This window comes from Sinohyriopsis cumingii, chromosome 6 (genome assembly GCF_028554795.1).
Source record: "Sinohyriopsis cumingii isolate HCF-2022 chromosome 6, ASM2855479v2, whole genome shotgun sequence".
Classification (NCBI taxonomy): Eukaryota; Metazoa; Mollusca; class Bivalvia; order Unionida; family Unionidae; genus Sinohyriopsis; species Sinohyriopsis cumingii.
The window spans coordinates 116,544,792-116,569,085 of record NC_142966.1 but is presented as its reverse complement, the minus strand read 5'-3'; the positions used below and the strand labels follow the sequence as shown (position 1 = coordinate 116,569,085).

At 35.1% G+C, this 24,294-nt stretch overlaps 2 protein-coding genes across 5 annotated transcripts in view; one reads left to right on the top strand and one right to left on the bottom strand.

Moving 5' to 3' along the window:
* LOC149797800 (TBC domain-containing protein kinase-like protein) overlaps positions 1-24,294 on the bottom strand; it is a 185,784-nt gene that overhangs the window by 71,419 nt on the left and 90,071 nt on the right. Inside the window, exons 1-7 of one of the 4 annotated variants that reach the window (XM_089962772.1) lie at positions 23,910-23,986; positions 19,884-20,096; positions 19,399-19,471; positions 12,732-12,846; positions 6,620-6,693; positions 2,688-2,829; positions 1,296-1,365 (exon numbers count right to left, since the gene is read on the bottom strand). In XM_089962772.1, coding sequence (XP_089818898.1) covers positions 1,296-1,365; positions 2,688-2,829; positions 6,620-6,693; positions 12,732-12,846; positions 19,399-19,471; positions 19,884-20,076 — 667 coding nt within the window. In that variant the 5' untranslated portion in view covers positions 20,077-20,096; positions 23,910-23,986. Of the gene's footprint in view, positions 1-1,295; positions 1,366-2,687; positions 2,830-6,619; positions 6,694-12,731; positions 12,847-19,398; positions 19,472-19,883; positions 20,097-23,895; positions 23,987-24,294 lie in introns of those variants that run through there. The other 3 variants (XM_089962773.1, XM_089962775.1, XM_089962774.1) reach the window with 3 other exon arrangements.
* The window catches only part of LOC149797801 (rab proteins geranylgeranyltransferase component A 2-like), a 59,686-nt gene continuing 59,574 nt past the window's right edge, over positions 24,183-24,294 (top strand). The window contains exon 1 of the mRNA XM_089962776.1: positions 24,183-24,231. Coding sequence (XP_089818902.1) covers positions 24,183-24,231 — 49 coding nt within the window. The remainder of the gene's footprint in view (positions 24,232-24,294) is intronic.

Genomic DNA, 24,294 nt, shown 5'->3' with positions numbered 1-24,294 from the left:
TTCATCTTTTAAATTTTTAATTCAGCAAATATATACAACTTATACATTTTTATACTTTTTCCAATATTCTTTGATTGAAATGCATAGTTTACTATACAATTTAGCATTCATATGCTACACAGTCGAGCAAAATGGCTGATTATGGTGACTTTTCACTGCAATTTTCTGCTGAGTTTTTTCTAACAATTAGTTGACAATGAGTTAAAAGAAATAATAGCAGCGATTGAAGCAGATGGAGATGGATTTAATGATAATGTGATGGATGTTACAAGCACTGAAAATGAAACAGAACAACAGAGACTGACAAATTCCCTCAAAGAGCACACCATGACCTCCATCACCTTAGCCATACACAAATAACAATAACAGCGTGGGAACTGGGGCAGTCGATTTTGAGGCAGCTGAGTTACATTAATTAATTTTTATTTATATTTGCAATCTCATGATATCTTATAGAGGTATAAGATTATATACATAAGAAGTTTTGAAACACCAACACAAATAAATAACATTCTATAAATTAGGGGTGAGTTCACTTAAAATGAAATTCTTCATTAATATATTCAATACTAGACACAAGTAAAATATTTTAAAGTGACCATTTAATGAATCAAGTGTGTCAATTTTATTTGTATATTCCGTGTTCAATTCAATCAAAGATGTCTTACTGTTCACTGGAGTGTTGCTCAATTTTTGGTACATAGCATGTTCACATTAAAAGATCTGTTTTTAAAAAGATGCTGAATCTGCTAAAAAAAACTGTTAGCAAATGTTCTTTGTGAAGAAAATGAAACTAGAATATAGGAATGAAAACAACAGTCTGGATAAAGTGTCCACTTCACTTACCGCACTGGACAAAATAGGTTGGGTGATATGACGACTTCACTTATCAAATTGGACAAAACTGACTGGGTGATATGTCCACTTAAAAACTGTTAGCAAATGTTCTTTGTGAAGAAAATTAAACTAGAATATAGGAATGAAAACAATAGAAAGGATGAAGTGTCCACTGCACTTGCCGCACTGGACAAAATAGGTTGGGTGATATGACGACTTCACTTATCAAATTGGACAAAATTGACTGGGTGATATGTCCACTTATCAAATCAGACAAAACTGACTGGGCGATATGTCCATTACCAAATAGGACAAGACTGACTGGGTGATATGTCCACTTAACAAATTGGACAAAACTGACTGTGTAATATGTCCATTACCAAATAGGACAAAACTGACTGGGTGATATGTCCACTTACCAAATTGTACAAAATTGACTGGGGTATATGTCCACTTACCAAATCGTACAAAATTGAGAGTCTGGTGCAACATCTGCTGTATACTCAAACCAGATCCAAGTTTTTCCCCCTGTAAAAGAAAGGAAAACAAATGAGGACCTTTTTATGTGTGTGCATAACAATATAACCATTAGAAGAAGACTACTTAGCTTGAGTAGGTGATGTGGTAGTCGGAATGGTCCTGGCTGTCTCTTTTATAGACTTTGAGAACATTCTATATAATGGAAGGTTGACATTTTGAACTCAGATGATGTGTCCTGGAAAGTAAGCAAGGCAACCCTAACAAAAGTTATATCAGTGCTATTATAATAATCATTAGATAAAGCTGAATGTGGCTTTTTAAATTCATAATTTTCATAACAAATAGCTGAACCATTTGATGAAAAAAGTAATTAATTAATTCTCCTGTGAAGAAGTGTTTAAAATAGGCAAAAAGGTCTTGATGTGTGCATTCATTCTATTATACAAATGTAGAAAGAGATAAATGAATATTTAGGGGTTTTTAATAAAAAATGTGTCCTAAGCTGTAAACCTGTAAAATACAGCTATTGCCAGACATTTTCCAAGATCCATCAAAGTCAACTTGACATTTAACCCAAAAAGTGATGGGCTTCCTCCTTACCCTAAAAGCAAGCATTCTACAAAATTTATTTATGGCCTGTGATTTAGAACTAATGTTATTGTGCAGAAATAATTTTTCTTCTTTAAGTGACCTTGACCTTTGACATTTGCACCCTCTAAACTGACTGGGTTCTACCTTACATCAAGTGTAAGCTATCTGCAAAGTTTGTTTATGGTAAGACTTTAATTTTTGTGTGTGACCATTTTATTTCTGTCAATGACCTTCATTTTTTACCTTTCACAAGTAAAATCGACTGGATTCTTCCTTACCTGCTTTGCAAATCTTCCACAAAGAACGGTTAGAGTAGAAAGTGGACTATTGAAGTTATTATATAGAAACCATTTTTTTGCTTTCAGTTAAAAGTAATGAAAACTTTCAAGGTTAAAAGCCTGAAATGGACAGGGTTCTTCCTTATTGCAAACTGCCACAGACACCAGTCTGATACCTGTAGCGAGATGACAACTCAAGTTACTGTGCAAAAACCAAAACTGATAAAAGACAGACAGAGAGACACCATCATAACATAACACACTCTACCTGATTATGATATTGAAGGATATTCTATAAAAGTCACAAGTAGGAAAAACCACAGCAAGCAAAATTACTACATTAAAACAAGTTATGCTTGAGACAAGGAAAATTTCATCTAAGTGTATTTTATACAGAACTTATTTCTTGAATACAAAATCTCATTTGGGAACAGTGTTAGGCTGTAGATTAAAACACTATTAAAAAATGATGCCTTTGGTCATGATACATTACTGACTTACAGCAAACATTTCTAGCAAAATACATCCAAGTGACCAGATGTCCACTTTAGGACTGGAGGAAGGCTGTGACAGCTGATATGTGTTCTCATCCACCTGACTTGGTCCTGAGCAGACCACTTCTGGTGCCATGTAGTGAAACGAGCTTGAAAAGAAACAAAATAGTGTCCTGTAGTACAGTGGCCTCTCACTATAAAGCACTGTTACAGTATGTAAGTATACCAACAGTATACAAGTATCCCAGGGCTTGAAATTAGTGGTAGTCCGCTAGCCCGAGGGTAGCAGGTTTCCAATCGGACTAGTAACTTTCATAATGTCAATAGTCTGATGGGCTAGTAAGTTTCGGTTATCAATAATCAGCATTTGTTTACGCCATTCCCTAATAAAGACTTGACTTAGCAGATGTTCTGTAGAATCAAGGCAGCGGCCATTGTAAACACAGTCATAACATATTAGCATGAGAAGATGAAGTCAATTTCTGTCTTGGAAAGGTGTGTTTCTATAACAAGGATCCATCCAATTTTGTGCATTTCACTTAACAGCGCAAATTATGGTCCTGTCATAAACAATGGAAGTTTGGTAATTGATCCTAATTAATCTGGTAATGAATTAAATGAAAAACTGATGCGGTATCACACTTTATTCATTCAACCACAGTAACAACCTTCAAAGTGGTATACCACATGTAAGAACACGGCAAAAACTATTCAAAGATATTAGTTAGCACGTTTTTTGTTTAAGGTTCTTTTTTTTTTTATTTGCTCGCTACCAAGATGCTCCAAAAGTCACAAACAGGAAACTACATATTTTACATTTCCATTGAAATAATTATAAGAATTATATCAATTTATTACGATTACGTTATTGACACATCCTTTCCATACAACTGCTTTTTCTATGATGATAAGAATAGTTTTTATATTTTTCCCTTACAAGAATGAACAAATAATTGAATACACGTGGATATATCCAAGCAGAATGCTGTACATTTATTGGGAATTAAAATCTCTGAGCATGGGCATCTAAGATTTGAGAATTTTCCGCTTTATTATTAATTCCAACAATACATTGAGGTTCGATTAATCTGGAACAATTACCAAACTTATGACTTATGATACATAATTGGAGCTGTTAAATACAACGCGCAGAGTGTCAGATGGCTTCGCTTGATGTGAACACACCTTTTCCAAGCTGAAACTAACACTATCTTCTGATGCTAATATTTTATAGCAGTGTTTACAATAGCTGCTGCTTTGATCCGCTGAAGTGAAGTCTTTGTTAGGGAGAGTCCATTTAATTGTGGAAGGGGACAAAGACACGTGTTTTGAAACATGTTTCTTGCTCTGACTTTCTTATATAAAGGACACTGTGCCATTCCTTTTCTTGCTTTAAATAATTCGCGTCAGCTATACTATAACATCTCGTATTTCAAAACAAGGCACAATTCCCTCCTTATAAGACAGGCAAAATGTGGCAGTTGATAAAAGGTGTTCAGCCACCGGAAAAGAAAGCAAAAGTTGAATGAGAATGATGAGGAATAATTCTTATGATAGGGAAAAGCATACTGGAAAGTTTCATAAGAAATGGACAAAAGACAGGGAATGGCTGAATTATGATGAGGAAAGGAACGTTATGTGGTGTAACTGGTGTATGCAATTCGCAAAAACAAACAGAAAACATCCAGTTTTGTTGGAGGTTGTTCAAACTTTAAAAGTGAATTGGTAAACGTACATGAAAGCTGTGTGACATTGTTTTGTGAACAGGACTAGTAAAGATTTGGCAGGACTAGTAAATTTCTCAGCATATTAGTCCTTCCAGCTACAATGAAATTTGTGTTAAAATCGAGCCTGTATCCATACAGTATACCAACAGCAAATAAGCATCCATACAGTATATAAATATCCCAACAGTATATAAGTATCCCAACTGCACATAAGTATCCCAACAGTATACAAGTATCCCAACAGCATACAAGCATCTATACAGTATACAAATATCCCAACAGCATACAAGTATCCCAAGAGCATATAAACATCCAAATAGCACACAAGTATCCCAAGAGCATATAAGCAACACAACAGGACACAAGTATTCCAACAACATATAAGATTCCAAATAGCATACAAGTATGGCAACAGCAGATAGCATTCAACTGCATGCAAGCACCCCAACAGCAGCTTCACAATAAATAATGTATCACATCTTAAATTGTTGCATGTTTTTCTTAATAACTACATTGTTAGCTATTCTTCATTCAAATGAAATATGGCATTCTCCATGACAATAAAAATGAAAATTATCACATACCATGTATACTCACAAGTCAGATCCAATTTCAAACTATAGAGACCTAAATCTGCCGTTTTAAATTGCACCTGAAGATCTAGGCTTAAACAGTTTGTTAGTAGAAAATAGTTGAAGAAAATCAGGAGCCCTGATCTACTCATGTGATATGTGACTGCAGACTGTGATCTATACAGCTGGACCTGACTTATACATGTATTTTGACATCTAGTTTCATTGCTGTAATAACATCACATGATACATGATGTGTGGCCCCACTCTGACAGAACAAAGAGTAAAGTAACATAGCAATGTCCATGCAGTCATATGATAAACATCACATTATACATAATACATGTCATTTTTTTAAAAAAGGATATCAATACAAAGTTTATTTTATTACAAAGCAAGCCAATCTTGGAAGCTGAGTTTGGATTCTTTTGAGTGTGCTGATTTTTGGGGTGAGGAATATACAATGTCGGTCGACATAGAGAAGCTAACTTTAGTTCCTTTTCACCAGTATTCACAAGAATTTAAAAAAATAAATTGAAACAACAGACCAATTTTTAAAGTGACACAAAATAGCACTTCATCACCTAGAAGATCTGGAGAAAATAAAATCATTTGATGAATTCATGAAGGCCAGAAGAGAAGATGATTTCACAGACAATATGACCATTAACAAGGATGAAATTCCAGTGTATTCTGTTCTCATTCCTGGGCAGACTGATGAAAAGATCTGGGTTAAATATGTGAGAATTATCACAACTCATGCAGATTTTTTTAAAATTGGATTTTATTCTTTGCAGTTTCCACTTCAGGAGATGTGTTGCCTTCAATGTTAATCTTTCACGGCATCATAAAGCTAAAAAACTCTTCATGCACTGAAAGAATGGCTCATATATGTGCAGGGTAAGGGTTGTGTTGATGAGATGATGCTGCAGTGGCTTAAAGAGTTTTATCTCAAGTACACAGTTTTATATTTTTAAATAAAATTTCAATTGGAGTGCATTTTTCGACATGTAATTTTCAGATGATTTAAAAGGTGTCCCACAACTTACGACTTGAAACAAAGATGTGTCTCAGAACATTGTGCACAAAAAATAACTTAATAAATTAATTTATGGTGTCCCAACATATATGGTAAATACATTTTTTAAATTTTAATTAAACATGAAACATCACAAAATGTACTGAGCAATCAATATGCCATTATACAAATCATTCTACTTAATCAATACTGATATCATGTGCATCAGTTAATACTCACACAATATGAAAGGCATCAGGTAATACTCACCCAATATGAAAGGCATCAGGTAATACTCACCCAATAGGAATGGCATCAGGTAATAGTCACCCAATAGGAATGGCATCAGGTAATAGTCACCCAATAGGTAGGGTATCAGGTAATAGTAACCAAATATGAAAGGCATCAGGTAATACTCACCCAATAGGAACAGCATTAGGTAATACTCACCATTAAAGGCATCAGGTAATAGTCACCCAATAGGAAAGGCATCAGGTAATACTCATGCAAATGGAATGGCATTAGATAATACTAGCCAAATAGGAATGGCATCAGATAATACTCACCCAATAGGAAAGGCATCAGGTAATACTTGCCATTAAAGGCACCATGTAACACTCACCCAATAGGGAAGGTAACATTTGCTCCATAATCAGTCATGTAGTACATTCCATACTCTGATAATTTCACTTTCCCCTGCAATGAGAAATTTCTTTGTTTCATTTACAGCAGATCTTTGTACAGTATTCATCAATAATATTCTACTCACTACTTGTACTTTAACAAAAACAAAAGTTTGAATCATAATATTATTACGTGATAATTACTATAAATTATTTATGATCAAGAACTGAGCTAAATCTGGTGAATAATTAATGTATTACAAATGGCTAAGACAGCAGATTTTCAAAAAGGCAATTTTAAAAAAAAGTAAATTATGTTTCTCCAAGAATACTTACCCAATCACATTATATTAGGAATATTAGCCTGCAACCTCGCGAATCCAGCCCTAATAAAAGACAAAAATTGTCTTATCCTGACTAATGTTAGATAGACAAAGGGCAGTAGCTCTTGCCCATTACCTCCCCTTGATACCGCCAGGTGTCACCAGTTTTTAGCTGAGTGTGACACTAGCATGTATGCTTGCAGGGTGGGGAGGCTGAGAGGGGTTTTAAGTAATGTGATTGGGTAGGTATTCTCTGAGAAACTTAATTTACATAAAAAAATTGCTTTCTCCTTCGAATACATTGCCCAATCATATTACATTAGGAGAATAATTAATGGGGGGGGGGGGTGCTGAGCAGCCAGCCTCTACCTTGAGTATCATTCTGGAGATGAGTGGCTGGACTCCCCCTATGAAAGAATACCTGTTCTCCTAATGATCCAAGCAACATGGCCTGAGATCCCTTGATCTGGGACTCATATATACGGCTGAGAAGATGAAGTTGATATCTCACCTACCAAAATTTTAAATGGCAAATCCAGTGAAGCTAATTGACTGTGTTGATCAGTCTAGTTGGGTCCAGTGGCAGATCCAATGTTTGTCTCTGTGATGCTAAATCTCTAAGGTAAATACTCAAGAAGGTTGACTCTGCCAGCCAGCCAACTGCTTCTGTAATGTCTCAAATCAAAACATTGCACCGAAAATGAAAGCTCAAAGCAATTGCTCTAATCTCAAAGAGGGACTATCAGTCATTTTGCCATTTTGACCCGTAATTTAGCACAGTAGAGGGATGGCAGAGACCCACAACCCCTCCCAGATGGATGACATTGCATCTCAGAGCCCAAGCTGCTGTGCCTGGAACTGGGGAGAAGAAGTGGGTTTTTTTTAATAGCTAAGCTGCTGCCCAGGTACACTTATTGTCGATATAGATGACGATGCCCAGAACAGGGAGATGGTGTAATCAATTTTGTGAGTGAAAGCCCAGGGGTTGATGAGGGCTGAAGGGAAGAATGGTGAACTAATAACTGTGGTGCTAAGCAGAATGTGGAAACTAGCAATAGACGAGGTGGATAAGGACGTGGAAGAATACTTCAGTCAGAAAGAGACTAAAGGCATACTCGCCCCGTCTGATGGAGAGGCGGAATGACATCGCCTTTTTTGTCTTGAACAGGGTGAGGAGACTCCAGTCGATTATGGGCCTCCACCTGCTGCTTGCATTTCAAAAGCAAAAGTCTTGAATAACTCATTGGAGAATGTGTCCTTAGCACAAGCTCCTGTGCCTTTTATGAGCTACCATTTCCTCTCTTATCAAAAGGCATCCATCTCCTGATCTGACGGTGTATTGTGTGGAGGGGGGAGAGGATTGTTGATTAATAAAACTCGAAGCCACTCCGACTGACCTGGATCAGCCCCCCCCTTCTGAGGGAGCAGGGAGGTCCAGTGAGCTCAGATCGGTTTCATACAGCCACTGTACTATTGCATGACAGAAGTCGATGTGGGTGCACATATGACTATTGATGACTCATTGCCCTTACTGTCCACCGGGTTCTCATCTGGCTCGGCTTCAAGCTCAGCATAAATCATGCCGGGAGGCCTTGATGACTCTGCTTTGTTGTAGCTGTGATAGACATGAACTCTCCCTCCCTCAGGTATAAGCTGTGAGTACTCTAATATTTGGCATCACCAGTAAGACAACACTGCAGGCATCCCTGTCCTTTCCTGCACTGTTGGCATCACTGTACTGGTAGCCTTTCCAATACTGTTGGCATCACTGCACTACTGGCTTTTCCAGCATCGTTGTCAAGTATATGTCAGTCCAGCATGCACCTGCACCAACCACTCCAAAACCATGGCTGAACAGGCAGATTTCTCATCAAAACTGCTCATGAAATAATGATATGCTGCTGGATGGATCTATCATTAAGATCTCCGTAGATGCTGTGTGGTTGGACACACTAAGACGGATCTATCACTAAGATCGCCATGGATGCTGTGTGGTTGGACACACTAAGACGGATCTATCACTAAGATTGCCGTGGATGCTGTGTGGTTGGACACACCAAGACGGATCTATCACTGAGGTCCCCATAAACATTGTGTAGTTCACCCATTCCAGCCATGTTCCATGCTGGGACAGCTGGACTGCTGGTGATTAAGGGGTGAGTGTCAGTGTCAGCTGGATGGTTGGTGTCAGTGCAGCAGTATTATTTTTGGGTCCAGCTGATCAATCATTAACTCCATGCACCCCAAGTTACCAGCCTGAAAACCATGCTCTGACATGTGGAGGCTTACCCCATCTAAGTTGCCCAAATATGTGGATTATTCCCTGAACGGTTTGCTCAGACTGATGAATGCAGCTTCAACTGCTGTACTGATTGACACATCTTATCCAGTGACAGATGGTCCCCTTCTTTATCCTCTCCATCCCCTGACGTAACAGTACAAGTTGGTTCTGTGTCACAAACTTTAGCCGGGGGGTGGGGTGGGGATTCCAGTGACCCCCACAAGGCTTGCCACTGAGGCTGATTTGGGGTGGAGACTAAAGATGTCAGAAGTATCCTGCCATGACGTCTCTCTGTGCTTGTGTTTTTTGACCAAACAACGCATATATAGCTCCTTTCCTTCAATGCTGAACAGGGCAATCTTTGTGCATTTGCATGTCAAGTGTGTAGTAAACATTCCTCCTGAAACAACACAACATGAGAGAAAATAAAGCATAGATTAGCAAATAAGTATGTGACTAACTAGCTAATAGTATAAATCATCTAACTTGGCAGCCCATACTACATATTATGGACCCTGTATATTAGAAACAATATATATATAATTTCTACGTGTTGGTGTTGTTTATTTTATAATTTATCAAGAAAACCTTGACAACACCATGGCATCAACTTCTGATCCACGAATTAGCAATAGAAAGACTTATTTAACACATTCTACGTGTTGGTGTTGTTTATTTTATAATTTATATATATATACATATATATATATATATATATATATATATATATATATATATATATATATATATATATATACATATATACATATATACATATATATATATATATATATATATATATATATATAATAGAACAAAGCAGGAGTCACTGTGGACTTCCACACTTTGAATTTGCATATAAATTGATTAAATAAATATTCTGCAGAAACAACACAAACTAAAGCAAAGTCTAGTAATGGGTTGAAATTACTAGACCACTTAAACAATGCCTTGACTAACAGACCAATAAACGTGTTGTATCATACATGTAGGTCCTATATTAAGCTTAAGCACAATGCATAATTAATAAAGAAGGGACAATGTGTACATACTATAAACTGAACCAGAGTCATGGTAGGCTACCATGATCTGATACAAGAAGCACACCTAAGTAGAAACTAGTAATATGCTGAAATTACTAGGTTGCTGAAACAAAATATTGTTGTAACCACATGTTATAGATGCCTAACCAAAACCATGTATATATAACAAACAAAACAGGAGTTATGGTAAACTTTCATGCTCTGAAGTGGCAAGTAAAACATTAATTGATATGTGGTGAAACAACACAAGACACAGAAGCTAGACATGTGTTGAAATGAGTAGGACACTAAAAACACTGTCGTAACTGACAGATTGGTGAAGTGTCATATCAGAAACCTATGGCCCTGTTTAAAATTTATGTTGCATGCTTGGTTAATAATAATTATATCAAATCAGCATGAAATATGAATAAATGCAAAACGAGTGTTGGATGGTTCCACAGGAACACAAAATAAATGTCTGGACTGTCAGAGGATATTGCATTGTATGTGTCTCAGTACACAGCAAAGCTAAAAACTTGCGACACCGGGTGGTATCAAGCGGAGGTAATGGGCAAGAGATATTGCCCTTTGTATATTTAAAATCAGACAGGGTAAGATGATTTTTGTCTTTTGGTAGGGGTGGATTCGCAAGGTAGCAGGCTAATATTTCTAACGTAATGTGATTGGGGAATGTATTTGAAGGAGAAACATGAATATGGTGAATTCCAGTTGAAATTGTCTTTTCTTACGCCCCCACTCTGGTCATATTCTATGATAAGCAGTCAAATCTGTTTGTCTGTCTCACAGTGTTAGTCTGTCCCACACATTTGTTATTTTTGCTAGATAGTTTTAACCAATTCGGCCCCGATCCCGTCTGTAGGCGTGATGAGGCTGTACCCTACTTCCAAGCTCTGCAGCATCAAGGTCATTTAAGATACACCAACGTGGGTGGTATTAAAAAAAAGCAGACAGATATAGCTCTAAAATGGTATCAAATAATCTGGAAATTATAGTTGCACTACAAAATACAGAGAGAAAAACCTCAATTTTTGGACCTGTTTTTTTCTCACCCAAAATTGGCTCAAGATCAGAATGCGATTTTGGGTCTGGATTTTAGACCTTTTGGCCTCAGATCTAAGGCATACTGGTCTTAACTACATACAGACAGGTGAACCTTTGCAAAAACTAGGACAAGGTGGGCAGTTGGAATAAATTGCAGTCTCCATACAAAAATGATGAGTCCATTAGGAAAGAAAAAAAAAAGAACTCCAACTTTTACCTTTCTGCTCATGCACAAGCAAAATAACCAATGGAAAATTATGTTTCTAATACAACTAGGCATTAGTCTCATGGAAAATCTGTTGAAAGCCAATGTATTACGAAGTATTCAGAAATAGCACCCTTCATTTCAGGCAAAAACAACAAAAACCTCTGGGGCCGAATGAGTATAGTTATGTTTTGTGTGAGAAAACCATTATTTATATAAGGCTACACATTAAACAGACCTAGCTCAAGTTAGTTGTACTTTGTTGTTCATATGACATAGGATGAGACACAGTATCTGTCCATATGATATATAATGAGTTGTAGCATCTGTCTATATGACATAGGATGACTCATATTATCTGTATATATGATATGGGATGAGTTACAGTATCTGTCTATATGACATAGGATGAGTTACAGTATCTGTCTATATGACATAGGATAAGTTGTATCTGTCTATATGACATAGGATGAGTTACACTATCTGACATGGGATGAGATACAGTATCTGTCTATATGACATAGGACGAGTTGTAGTATCTGTCTATATGACAAAAGATGACTCATAGTATCTGTCTGTATTGAACAGGATCAGTTACTGTATCTGTCTATATGACATGGGATGCATTACAGTATCTGTCTTTATGACATGGGATGAGTAATTGTATCTGTCTATAAGACATGTTATGAGTTACAGCAGGGGTAAGCAATCTTTTTTACACAGCATGTCACTTTGTCCAGATTAATTTCAAAATGAACCAGTGAGTGCCACCAGTAAGAAGAAAGTAACACTGTTAAAAGTGAGACTTTTGGCTGCCTTTTGCATGCCACACAAAACCTCTGATTTACCACCTTGTGACACATGTGCCATAGGCTGCCATCCCCCAAGTTATAGTATCTGTTTATATGACACAAGATGAGACACAGTATCTCTCTATATAACATGGGATGAGTTACAGTACCTGTCAGTCTTGAAAGGTTGCATATATTCATAAGTGTTCTTACCCACACAATACCTTTTGGGTGCCCCTGATTGGCTGTGTGGTGTAAGATGCTTACCCTTACAGATCACTGACATCTCATCTGTGTCTGCATAGGTTCAAGTTTTGAGCTTGGCCAATGTAGGTATGTGAGAAAGCTTGCTTGTAGCTTCATGTGGGTTAGTGGTTCTCCACTGTTTTTTTAAATAATTAAATATATGTGTGATTTTTATTACCTCAGGATCAAAGAGGATATTTTCAGGTTTCAGGTTCCTGTGTGTTAATCCTTTACTGTTTAAGTACACCAGTCCTTGAAGGATGTCAAATGCGACAGTCATCAGCTTGCTTTCACTAAAATACATACAAGTACATATTAGACATTTTGTCTGATATACTGTATTCCATTATATTTTCATGGAGTTAAACCTTTAAAAATTAGAACATGCAGTGTATTGGCAACATAACATTGTCAAAACGTTTGGATACAATGCACACCTTTCAATATCAAGGTTCTAACTTGAAATTTGCATGAATTTGCATGAATATATCAGTAATGAAAATAAATCAACAACTAAATGAATTCAAATAAATCAAGAACTAATTAACTTACCTGTTCCTAAATTAAAAAAATAATTAATGGGCACTTAACAGCTAATGATAATAGTAACTTGTGCAACAGAATTATGGATAAATGGGATATGCCAGTACAGTTAAAACTGTGTGAAAAGATCTGGCTGCTTATTTCATATCTTACTTAATATATTGTATCTCATGCTGAAGCTTTGCATAAAGTCTCACTCTAGTTTTCAAACAGCATTCAACCTGTGTCATTACGACATATTTCAATGACTGTTTAACTTTTCTAAAGTAAGTAACAGTTAGTTTTATGAATTCAATACATGTATAGTATATGTATTGTAGATTTTAGAAAATCCTGGTTTCTGTGATGGAAATGAATCTGTCTACAACTTTGTCTGTCATGGACTGGACATAGTGGATGCCCTGGATGTCCACATCATGGCTCATAGTAGATGGATTAAGTTTTATTGACCCAACTGGAAAGTCACAGTGGATGTCCACTTCATTGCATTTAACTTATCTGTTGGAAGTACAGAATGCTCTTTTCCAGTTGTACACCTGGCCATTTAATATTCAAGTTGTACACCGGGCCATTTAATATTCAAGTTGTACACCGGGCTATTTAATATTCAAGTTGTACACAGGGCCATTTAATATTCAAAGACTTGCCACTAAAATACATTGACAAACATGAGTTGCAGAAGATGAAAGATAAATTTCAGAGCATGGAATCCCACAAGAACATTTAAGCAGACCTGCCAACACTGACGAGTCCGTCTCAGTAAGGCAGTCAATTTTTTTCCATAAGATTGACCAGCTTTCAGTAAGGTGAAACAGAATATCAGTACCTGCTATTGTAAAGCTAAAAAATTTAATTAAAAGTTTGTTTCATTGATGATAAACATTATGTTAAACTGAAAAGTTTGTCAAGTACGTGTAAACTTTATTTACCACTAGTATAGTTGCACAAACTCTAGTTCCAAACCCTATGCAGCTCAAAGACTTGTTGCTATCTCTCAACTTGACATAATTCTTGGAAATTCTTTTCCATTTCACATGACGATGGCAATCATCTCTCCTGCCACGAGACATACTCAAACTGGCATGTGATGTCCAACAAACGTAATTGTGTTCTCCAGCTTTTATTGACAAGAATCTGAATACTCGTTTTTGTTCTTCTGTGTTGATTATTAACACTTTTCTAGAAGCTTATTTTCCCATTCATCTTAAACATGCATTGTTTCTGGATGCCATTTTTAAAAATTCTATAATCAACAGTTTGACCATGCAGACGCTTAACATTAACAAATAGGTGCAGTTTAAATAGTCTGGGTTGTTGCTGTAAAGTTAGTCTGGCTCCCTGGCTAATTTCACTAATTCTAAGATGAAACCTGGATCAAAGTGAAACAGGGATGAACCAATTATCTGGATTTTTCGGCAAAGATAATTTTTTCTGTACTTTTTGCTAGTATGCTGTAAGTCTGTATTTTACGGGTAATTTCTGTAAGACTTCCAACAAAATCTTAAGAGTTGGCAGGTCTGTTTAAGTGTCACACAAAATATATAAACTTTAATGATAGTCATTTTAATCACCATGGGAGGAAGAGAGCTTCTGCTATGAATAAGCAAAATGAAATATAAATCACTTGTAAGAACTATTTACTTCGTTACTAAAATAAAGAATATTAGAAATGCAGATTTTTTTTGTCACTCCCCATATCACTTTACAAATGCTTGCTTAAAATGTTTTCACACAATGAAATAAACATTATTCTATCCAAGATACATGTACAATGAAATATACATAATTCTATGCAAGATACAATGAAATATACATAATTCTATCCAAGATAAAATGAAATATACATAATTCTATCCAAGATACAATCTAAAGTTCAGCCTCTGTTTAGTACTACTCCACCACTGCTGTATTATTTTGTCAACAGCTCAAATAAATATGTCTGTGATTTGGATTTTTAACGTAACTTTAACAATTTTGCAGTCATATTACTACGATGTCTGCAGTGTGGCAGTTTATATTGATGTCTAGCATGGATGCATCATGCTGCAGACATGTAGCATGATGTCCCACCCAGTCACATTATCCTGACATGAGGCCGACCAGTCCTAACACTAATATCTTAATGCTGAGCATGTAGTGAGACAGCTGTAAGTACCATTTTTATAAGTCTTAGGTATGACTTGGCCTGGGTTCGAACTCATGACCTCTCTCATCCAAGGCCAATGCTCAAACAAATATACTTACAAATGTAAGGGTGAAAGTGATGAAAAAGCCTAAATATACATGTTCCAGTGACATATTTTCCTCAAGAACTAGATGCTGTTTATGTTTACAATAGGCCTACACAGACTTTACTAAAGTTGAGTCTCGGATTCAGCCAATGTGGGTATGTGAGAAAGTTTACTAGTAGCTTCTTGTGGGTTGGTGGCTCTTTCCGGGGTTTCCCCCAGGTTCTTCCTCCACCATTAATACTGGCTGCCATGTACAGCCTATCGTGTGCTGAAAAATGGCATTAAACCCTACAACAACATCAACTTTACTAAAGCACACACTACTGTATTCTTTGCCAACAAGAAAATGATGTTATAACTTCTGGTTTGGTCATCTGATGAGTTTAATATTACCAAATCTAACAGTAAAAGTCTGGACAAACACTTGAATATATCTAGTAGGAGTTACCTTCATTAGGTACATATTCAGGTGATATTCATACAACTTCATTATGTATATTTTCAGGTGATATTCATACAACTTTATTAGGCATATTTTCAGGTGATATTCATACAACTTTATTAGGTACATTTTCAGGTGATATTCATACAACTTTATTAGGTACATTTTCAGGTGATATTCATACAACTTTATTAGGTACATTTTCAGGTGATATTCTTACAACTTTATTAGGTACATTTTCTGGTGATATTCATACAACTTTATTAGGTACATTTTCAAGTGATATTCATACAACTTTATTAGGTACATTTTCAGGTGATATTCATACAACTTTATTAGGTACATTTTCAGGTGATATTCATACAACTTCATTAGGTACATTTGGTACATTTTTTGAATCCACAAGAAACATACTGCGAAACTGTTCCTGAATTATGAACCCAATTAAATGGGGCACCCACTGTTCAACATCTACTACTGTTAAGTTGCTTATAAAGCAAACAGATTTATTAGCTAAAGAACAATAACTACTGGTTAATAGTTGGTACTTAATGCCTCCAGGATAACTGGTTTGTTTTATTGTACAATACAGATGAATTTACTTATCCATACTATCTTTAATGAGATTGAGTGGGGATAAAGATTTCTAATTATAACTGTCATACCTGCTTAAAGTGGGGATAAAGATTTCTAATCATAACTGTCATAATTGCTTGAATGGGGATAAAGATTTCTAATTATAACTGTCATACCTGCTTGAAGTGGGGATAAAGATTTCTAATCATAACTGTCATACCTGCTTGAATGGGGATAAAGATTTCTAATTATAACTGTCATACCTGCTTGAAGTGGGGATAAAGATTTCTAATTATAACTATCATACCTGCTTGAAGTGGTTTCTTATGTAATGATGTCAACACTGACAACCAATTATATTTTTGCTAAATGAATCAAGTCATTGAGAGTTAAAAAAAAGAAACTATGATAAATAATTATTCAATCCAATTTGATAACCAACCAACAATGGAAAATTTACATGATAAAGTATAAATAGGATGGAAATAAAATAAAGTGTTTTCTGATGTGGTGCTCAAACTTAACATTACTGAATAAGTCAAAGCAAATAACAAGTGTGCTGCAGCATGCGAATTTTGTGTACATCAGAAGCAAATACAGGAACGGTGGAAAAACAAAGCGACATTTGAAGAGATGCCAAGAACAAAAAAGCATGTCAGACTGGGATCACTTCATCCCCTGAATTCGAGAATGAACTTGGTGATTTTGTTAATGAATATCAACAAAATGGATACGTTATATCACAATAGCTGCAATTCATTTGTGTGCTTTGCAAACTATGAAAGATGACAAATACAAGTAAGCAGATTCATCAAATATTTTTGCATCAGCCAGTTGGTGTTACGTTTTATGAACTGGCATGGTTTCTGTCTCAGACAACAAACAAAGATCACACAAAAGCTACCAGAAGACTTGGAAGAAAAAAAATCTAATCATTTCAGAAGTTTATCATCCACCACAGAAAAGAGTGCTCATTCGAAGGATTGCAAATACTGATGACTGGAAATACTGATGAGATGCCTATGACCTTTGACCTTCCAAGCAACAAAATAGTCAATGTTGTTGGTAAGAAAATTATTATGCTAAAACGACTGGTTATGAAAAGAAACACATTTCATAATTGTTTTGGCCTGTTTAGTTGATGGTTCAAAGCTGCCTACTGTCATCATTTTAACTGGAAGACTCCGTCAAAAAGCATGTGACAAGAAGCATTAAATTTCCTGCTGGTGTCATTGCTTGTGCACATCGAATGGGAAGGATGGACAAAAGAGGAATGGTTTGAATGGATAGAGAAAGTCTGGAACAAGAGACCAGGTGCACTTCCTAAGAAACCTTAAATGCTTGTCTGGGACATGTTCTGAGCACACAAGACTGATGAGGTCAAAATGGTTGCAAAGAAAAATAAAACTACATTGGCTGTAATACCTGAATATCAAACATCAGTTTTACCTCTTAATGTCTGCCTAAACAAGCTGTTTTAGGATAGATTACAAAAGATTGTGGTCTTACAAGGTATAAATTTCATAAGGATGGACATCAACCTGGTGGCTCAAAGATGCATGGGACTAGATTCCATTGGAAATGATTTTGAAATCTTTTGAAAGTGCTTTATCAGCAATGCCATGGATGGAACTAAAGATGATGCCATATTTGATTCAGATAACTAGAAGGAGAAGCGGAATGACAATACTAACAGATGACTGATGACAATGATGACATCTACGATGACAGCACACCCATAACAGAAGCTGATTTTCATAAACTATTTGGCTATTCAGATAATGAGCCAGATTTTGAAGGATTCTAAATTAAAGAATTTTTATAATTCAGGATTTTAGTTTGAATATTTTATTACTTAAATTATATTTTAACATTTTTAAGACTAAAATTTTTAGTATTATGTTTGACTTTCAATATACAACTTGATGTTTGTACATTCATTTTCATTAGGCTTGAAGGTAATATTTTATTTCAGTAATGTAGTTTTACTAAATAAATGCATTTGGAACTTACTGCATGCATCCTGTGATGTCATCGTTGACTTATAGATGCACTTATGTGTGGGTCATGCACTTTTTAAAGTTTTTACCTATTCCATTGGGGAGGGGGTGCAGGGACAACTTATATGCAAATGAGCTTTACATGAGTATATAAAGTAATTTTTTATTTGTACACTGCTTTCAATAACTGACTAAAGGGGCACTTGGAAACAGTGTGGAAATAAAAAGGGAAAGCTATGACACATTAATAACCAGTACAAAGAACATGTGTATGAAATATTATTTACTGAGAAAGAACTTCAAATATAACCAACTGATGTAGAATACTATGTACATTTCTGCATGTAGTCAATACATGTTGTAGCTAGGCAATTTTTCTGATGTACGATCTGTCGTTGTCAGGGATGGGAGACTATCAGGGATATTGTCAGGGATGAGAGACTGTCTAAGAAATCTAAAACCTGTTTTTTTAAATATGCACATTGTCTTTCTTGCTAGGTCATTGATAAATACCACAGGCAATGTTACTACTAAAAAGTTTGCATAGTTAAAGGTATAAAATTGGCCATTGTCAGGTTTATAGTGCTGGAGTTTCTCCCATCTATTTCTTTAATTTGTCAACTGACAGGGCAAATAAAGTCAGTAAGGGGTGCTATAAAACCCATAAGATGCACTAAAGTCCATGACCAGATTGAGTTGATATCCACTTGTAAAAACTGAACTGATGCAAATTTACTATAACAATATGAATGTTGTGAAATAATCATAATCATCGAAATGTACCTATAGTAAATACATAAACTCAGGTAGTTAACATGCCATAACAAGATTATGGACTGACTAGCACAATTACCTAAGTCAATGATAGTGCTTGCTGCAAAAAAGAACATGATAGCATGGATTACATATGAGATTGGCTATACACAATTTGGACCTACTTAAAATGTTCTCTTTTCTCGTGTACTTGGGGAAAAAATGGGGAAAAAAACGTAAACCATCCCTAAACAAAATAATTTCAGTTATTGCATAATAGTAACCATTATACATACTTACTCTGAAAATGTTCCTGTGTTTAATTCTTGAGACAAATTTTTAGTGTAGTACTCTGAGACAACAATGATCCTCTCTATAAATGAAAAATACAATCATGAGAAATACTCCCTATAAATGAAAAATACAATCATGAGAAATGATATTAAATCTAAAACAGTTTCTTGGAATATTTAAAGTTAAAATATTGATTTTTTTCATCTTCTTTTCAAAATTGTATGCAGGTAAGTGACACAAAATGTTACTTTCCATGAATAATTTTCAAAGACAAATTACAGGTAATTCTCCAACCCAACATATGATCAATACATTATAGAATAAAACCACCAATAAAATGTGGGATAAAACACCAAATTTTATGATGGTGCAATCGTATACTATGACATAGGGTAACAAACAAAATAATGGATGAACAATGACCAAACGATGGTATTACAATATACTGGACATTAAAGCATGAGATAAAAAAGTAATATTGAGCTATTTACCATGTTTTCCCCTGACAATATCTAGGTATTTACATATACTGGTGTGCTCAAGTGTGGTAAGATATTGAAATCTTCCTAGGATTTTGATAGAGTTTGGTGTCAGTGGCAGTCCATTGGCACCACACTTGTCATTTGGATGACTGGCAGCAAAAAAGGTGCTGACTCCAAACTGAGCCTTTCCCAACCTTGTCATCGTTCTCTAGGTTTTCATACCTATAAATGGAACACAGCAAAATTACGCTGATAATGGTGAGAGAAATGAAGCAGCACAAAATGTTTGTGGTAGATATGCCCAAGAATGGAAATCTTTTGATCTGCATAGGGGATGCAATCTTGACATTAAAATAGATTTTAAAATAGTCCCCTAACATAGCAGTTTAACCTCCTCCAAAACTATCTAAGGCCTGGGTAGCTGAGTAATCTAAGGCACTTGCCTTTGCAGATCATTCAGATCTCAAATCTGTTGGATTGGGTTTGCGTCTTGGCTTGACCATTGTGGATATGTTAGAAAGCTTGCCTGTAGCTTCTGTGGGCTGGTGATTCTTCTCAGGCTCTTCCTTCAACAATTATACTCACTGACATATATGGCCAATCATGTGCTAAAAACTACATTTACCCCCTTTCCTCAACCCCAACCCCAATCAAAACTATCTAGTACATAATATCAATATTAAATTATAATGGTGTCAAGATAAATAATACTGTCTCTTTTGGATGATATTTTGTCAGACAATTGTTGTAGATAAGCTATTCCACAATTACATTATTTTTAAAATTAAAATACTTAACTATCAAAAACTACATTATTTATTACATTATTAAAACTATTTTTTTCTGTTCAATTTATGCATCCTCTGTTAATTGTAATGGTCAAATTACACATTTGCTCACAGAGTAAAAAAATACATTCATGATCTCTATTTCATAAAAAAACAAAATAAAACAAAGGCATGTCTTAAGGTTATTGAGAATTTATTTTCTACACTCACACATTTCAAGACTTTAGCACTTGAACTTAAGGAAGTGGTAGTCCAGTGGTTAGCACACTGGTTTTGTATGCCAGGAAACCCCAGTTCAAATCATGATGGGACAAGAAGCTTTATTTTCAAACACCTCCAATGTTAAGAATTAATGTATCAGTCACATCCTTTTAGAAAATACAAATAACATTAAAAAAATGATAGTCCTCATTTGAACTGTATACAATTATCAACAATCAAACAATTCACTACAATATTCTTGCCAATAGCATATAGTTATAGCTGTTTACATGCTACATGTACATGTGCCTAAATTGTCCTAAATTTTCATCAGCTGGAGACAGCTATCATCTTGCTGAGACTGCCCAGGTAATGAGGCTATTCATAGGGAAATTGAAATGTGAACATATTAAAAGGTTAAATGAACATCTTTGAAAAGCCCCCACTTTCAATCAACTTGATGGCCAGACATCAATGGTTTCAAAAGACTTGAAATTTAATTTGCATTTTATACCATTGTTAGCAACAATCATAAGCATAAACTTTTGTCCTGCAAAAAGGAAGCTTGGAAACTTTCACAACAAAATAACCTGTTCCACTCGCATTGAAATATGCAGCAATCCATCAGATTCCATGCTTTGATGAAAGGTGCATGTGTTATTGAAGTTAACACTAATAGACAACTTTAGAGAACCAGACAAATGCCTGCTTGTTATTGTGGTAGCAACATCAAATAATTGTAGAATATTGATTGAGACTAAAACAAAAATTCATATGCTTAGTATTTATAGAGAGTGATCAGTACTTCAAAGGTAATCACTTTTCTTTGAAGTTTCAGCATTACCATTTTTTCTGGGTACAATATTTAAAAAAATTTTAAAAATCATTTTGGATCGATTGTAGTCATTCCTGTTCAAACCTTCAAAGGTGAGTCAATTGTGGCTAGTCCTGTAGCATGACTATTTGAGTGTATCACAGCATTCAGTAATCAGACCAGATGTCAACATAAGTGGATTCTGATATAACAATGCGCTGTTAAGATGAGTTGTCAATATGAACAAAGGATTTTTTTACGTAACAATACATAGATTCCTGTGCAATTTTACATCCAAGTTTGAGGCTTCCTTTCATGGTACCTTTGAATTTCACCAATCCAAACCTGAACTTGTATATACAAGTCTAAACAGTAAACATTGTTGTCACAAAAAAATAATCACCAGATGGTTAAGTTTTGTCACCAATAAGAAGAACAAAATCGCAATTTGCAACACTGTTGAAGCCTTGTGTGATTCCTGAATAAACTTTTTGTTATTTTTCATGTTTTTAAGAAGAAAAAATATTTTTTCATGTATGAGAAAAATACATATAAAATTTCAGGAGCTATGCCATGACTGTCTCATATTTCGTATATCATCTCTTGCCCAACATGATAATAAACGTTTTACACAATTTAAAAAAAAAAGAACACATTCTTTTTGTGTATGAGAAGAGTACATGTATATGAAATTTCAGGAGCCACAATACGATCATCATATATCCAAATTCATGTTGTAATGGAATGTGCTATACCAGGGTCACACTGTATCATTATTGTCAAATAAGTCTTCATGCACCTATAACTAGCCTGGTTTTATGACCCAAAGCAAGAATTTGTCATGGCCATTCCATTTAAACATACACAGTATCCAGTGAATGCATTTTTGTGAATATATATGCCAGGGTACAGATTTCTCAAAGAGTTCATATGAAAATGAAATAAAATTCCCAATTGCATCTATGGGTGAATACTCCACTATAAAAGCTTGTTCCCTGGGTCCCAAGTATGTTTTACTTGAATGAGAAAGAAAGAAAAATTCCTATACTAATATTAAAACCCTATTTTATATATATTTGTGGTAGATGATAAATATTCAATGCATTCTGCAGTGTCAATAAAAAAATGAGGTACTTGCCAAAAAACGGTGGCTGCAGATTTCCATTTTTTCTGTTTATTAAGAAAACCCAAACACATTAAAAGCTACCCCATCTTTGAGACTTTCATGAATAACAATTCCATTACTTTTGACCATTTACATGATTTTATTCCCCTCCATGTACACTGAATAAATGCAGCAGTGTTTTTGCTGAAGATTTTAACTTCCCTCTTTTATATTTTCTATCTATGATCATAAACTGTTCTCAAAAAGTGCCAAGACTATTCAAAATCAGTAACACATTTCTATCAGCCAATGAAATTGATTATATTATGCTTCTTCTTCTTGGGTACATTCAATTCAATCAACCATAAACAATTTAACTTTGTGGATAAGACTATGGTCAACTAAGCTATTGTCAATAATCTAGCTATCTCATATACAGGGAGTTAGGCTTGGTTTGCCAACCCTGAGTTCATATGGCTGTAATTCTTCTTCCATATAATACCACACCCTTGTATATACAATACTATTATGGGTAGGTGTGATTATGCATACTCAAGCATGTTATGAGAACCTCTGATACAGTGGAAGGAATCTTTTACCAGCAGAGGGCATGATTCCACAGTACGAGGACATCACCTACCAAGTCAAAACAGAGTTCAATGGACCATAACATACTTAATGGTTTTGTGATTGACCTTGTTGTAAAATCAAATTTGAAATACAGTTTAATTTAAATATTGCTTTAGTTCTGTGTGCAAGAGGATGACATCATTTACAAACTTAAAAAAAGAAAAACATAATAATGCATTGGAAGTGTGTCTCGTCGATTCATTCTAGATTTAAACTAAAGGTACTCATCATACACAACATACGGTTTGATATTAACTTTTTACTATTTACACACTTCTTATAAGAAATAAAATGAAAATATCACCAAAACAAACTCCACCCCCTCGAAAATATTTAATGTTTGTAATGCGACTTCTCACGTAAACGGGACTAATACCAACGTTGGTTCTATACGTTCGGTCATGAGTATTTAAAAATTGAAAGACATGGATATTTAATTTTGATGGTGTTTCCACGAATTTATTTTATGAGCTAAATTAGTACTGTGTGTCCCTTACTAATCATACTAATATCTCGCAAACAATTAGTCTACCTCCCATCACCTCCGCTTTCGATTTCAGATAGGTAGCCATAGATTTGTATTTCAAGTTATTAATAGAAACGAGTAGCTTAATATTTTATTTCTTAATATTTTCATAGTTTTGGAGACTAAATAACACTTTAATAAAAACTGTCGTCATCTACGCAAAATTGGTTAAAATTTGTTTAATTAATTAACCGATATTGTATAGGAATCTTGTACTGCAAATTAGTTCATACATATATTCAAAATGGCTGCCGATCTTCCTTCAGAATTTGATGTGATCGTTCTTGGCACTGGTATTGCGTTAATTTAAAAAAAAAATCACTAACTTGAACTAAGATAAAATCTCTTTCATATAC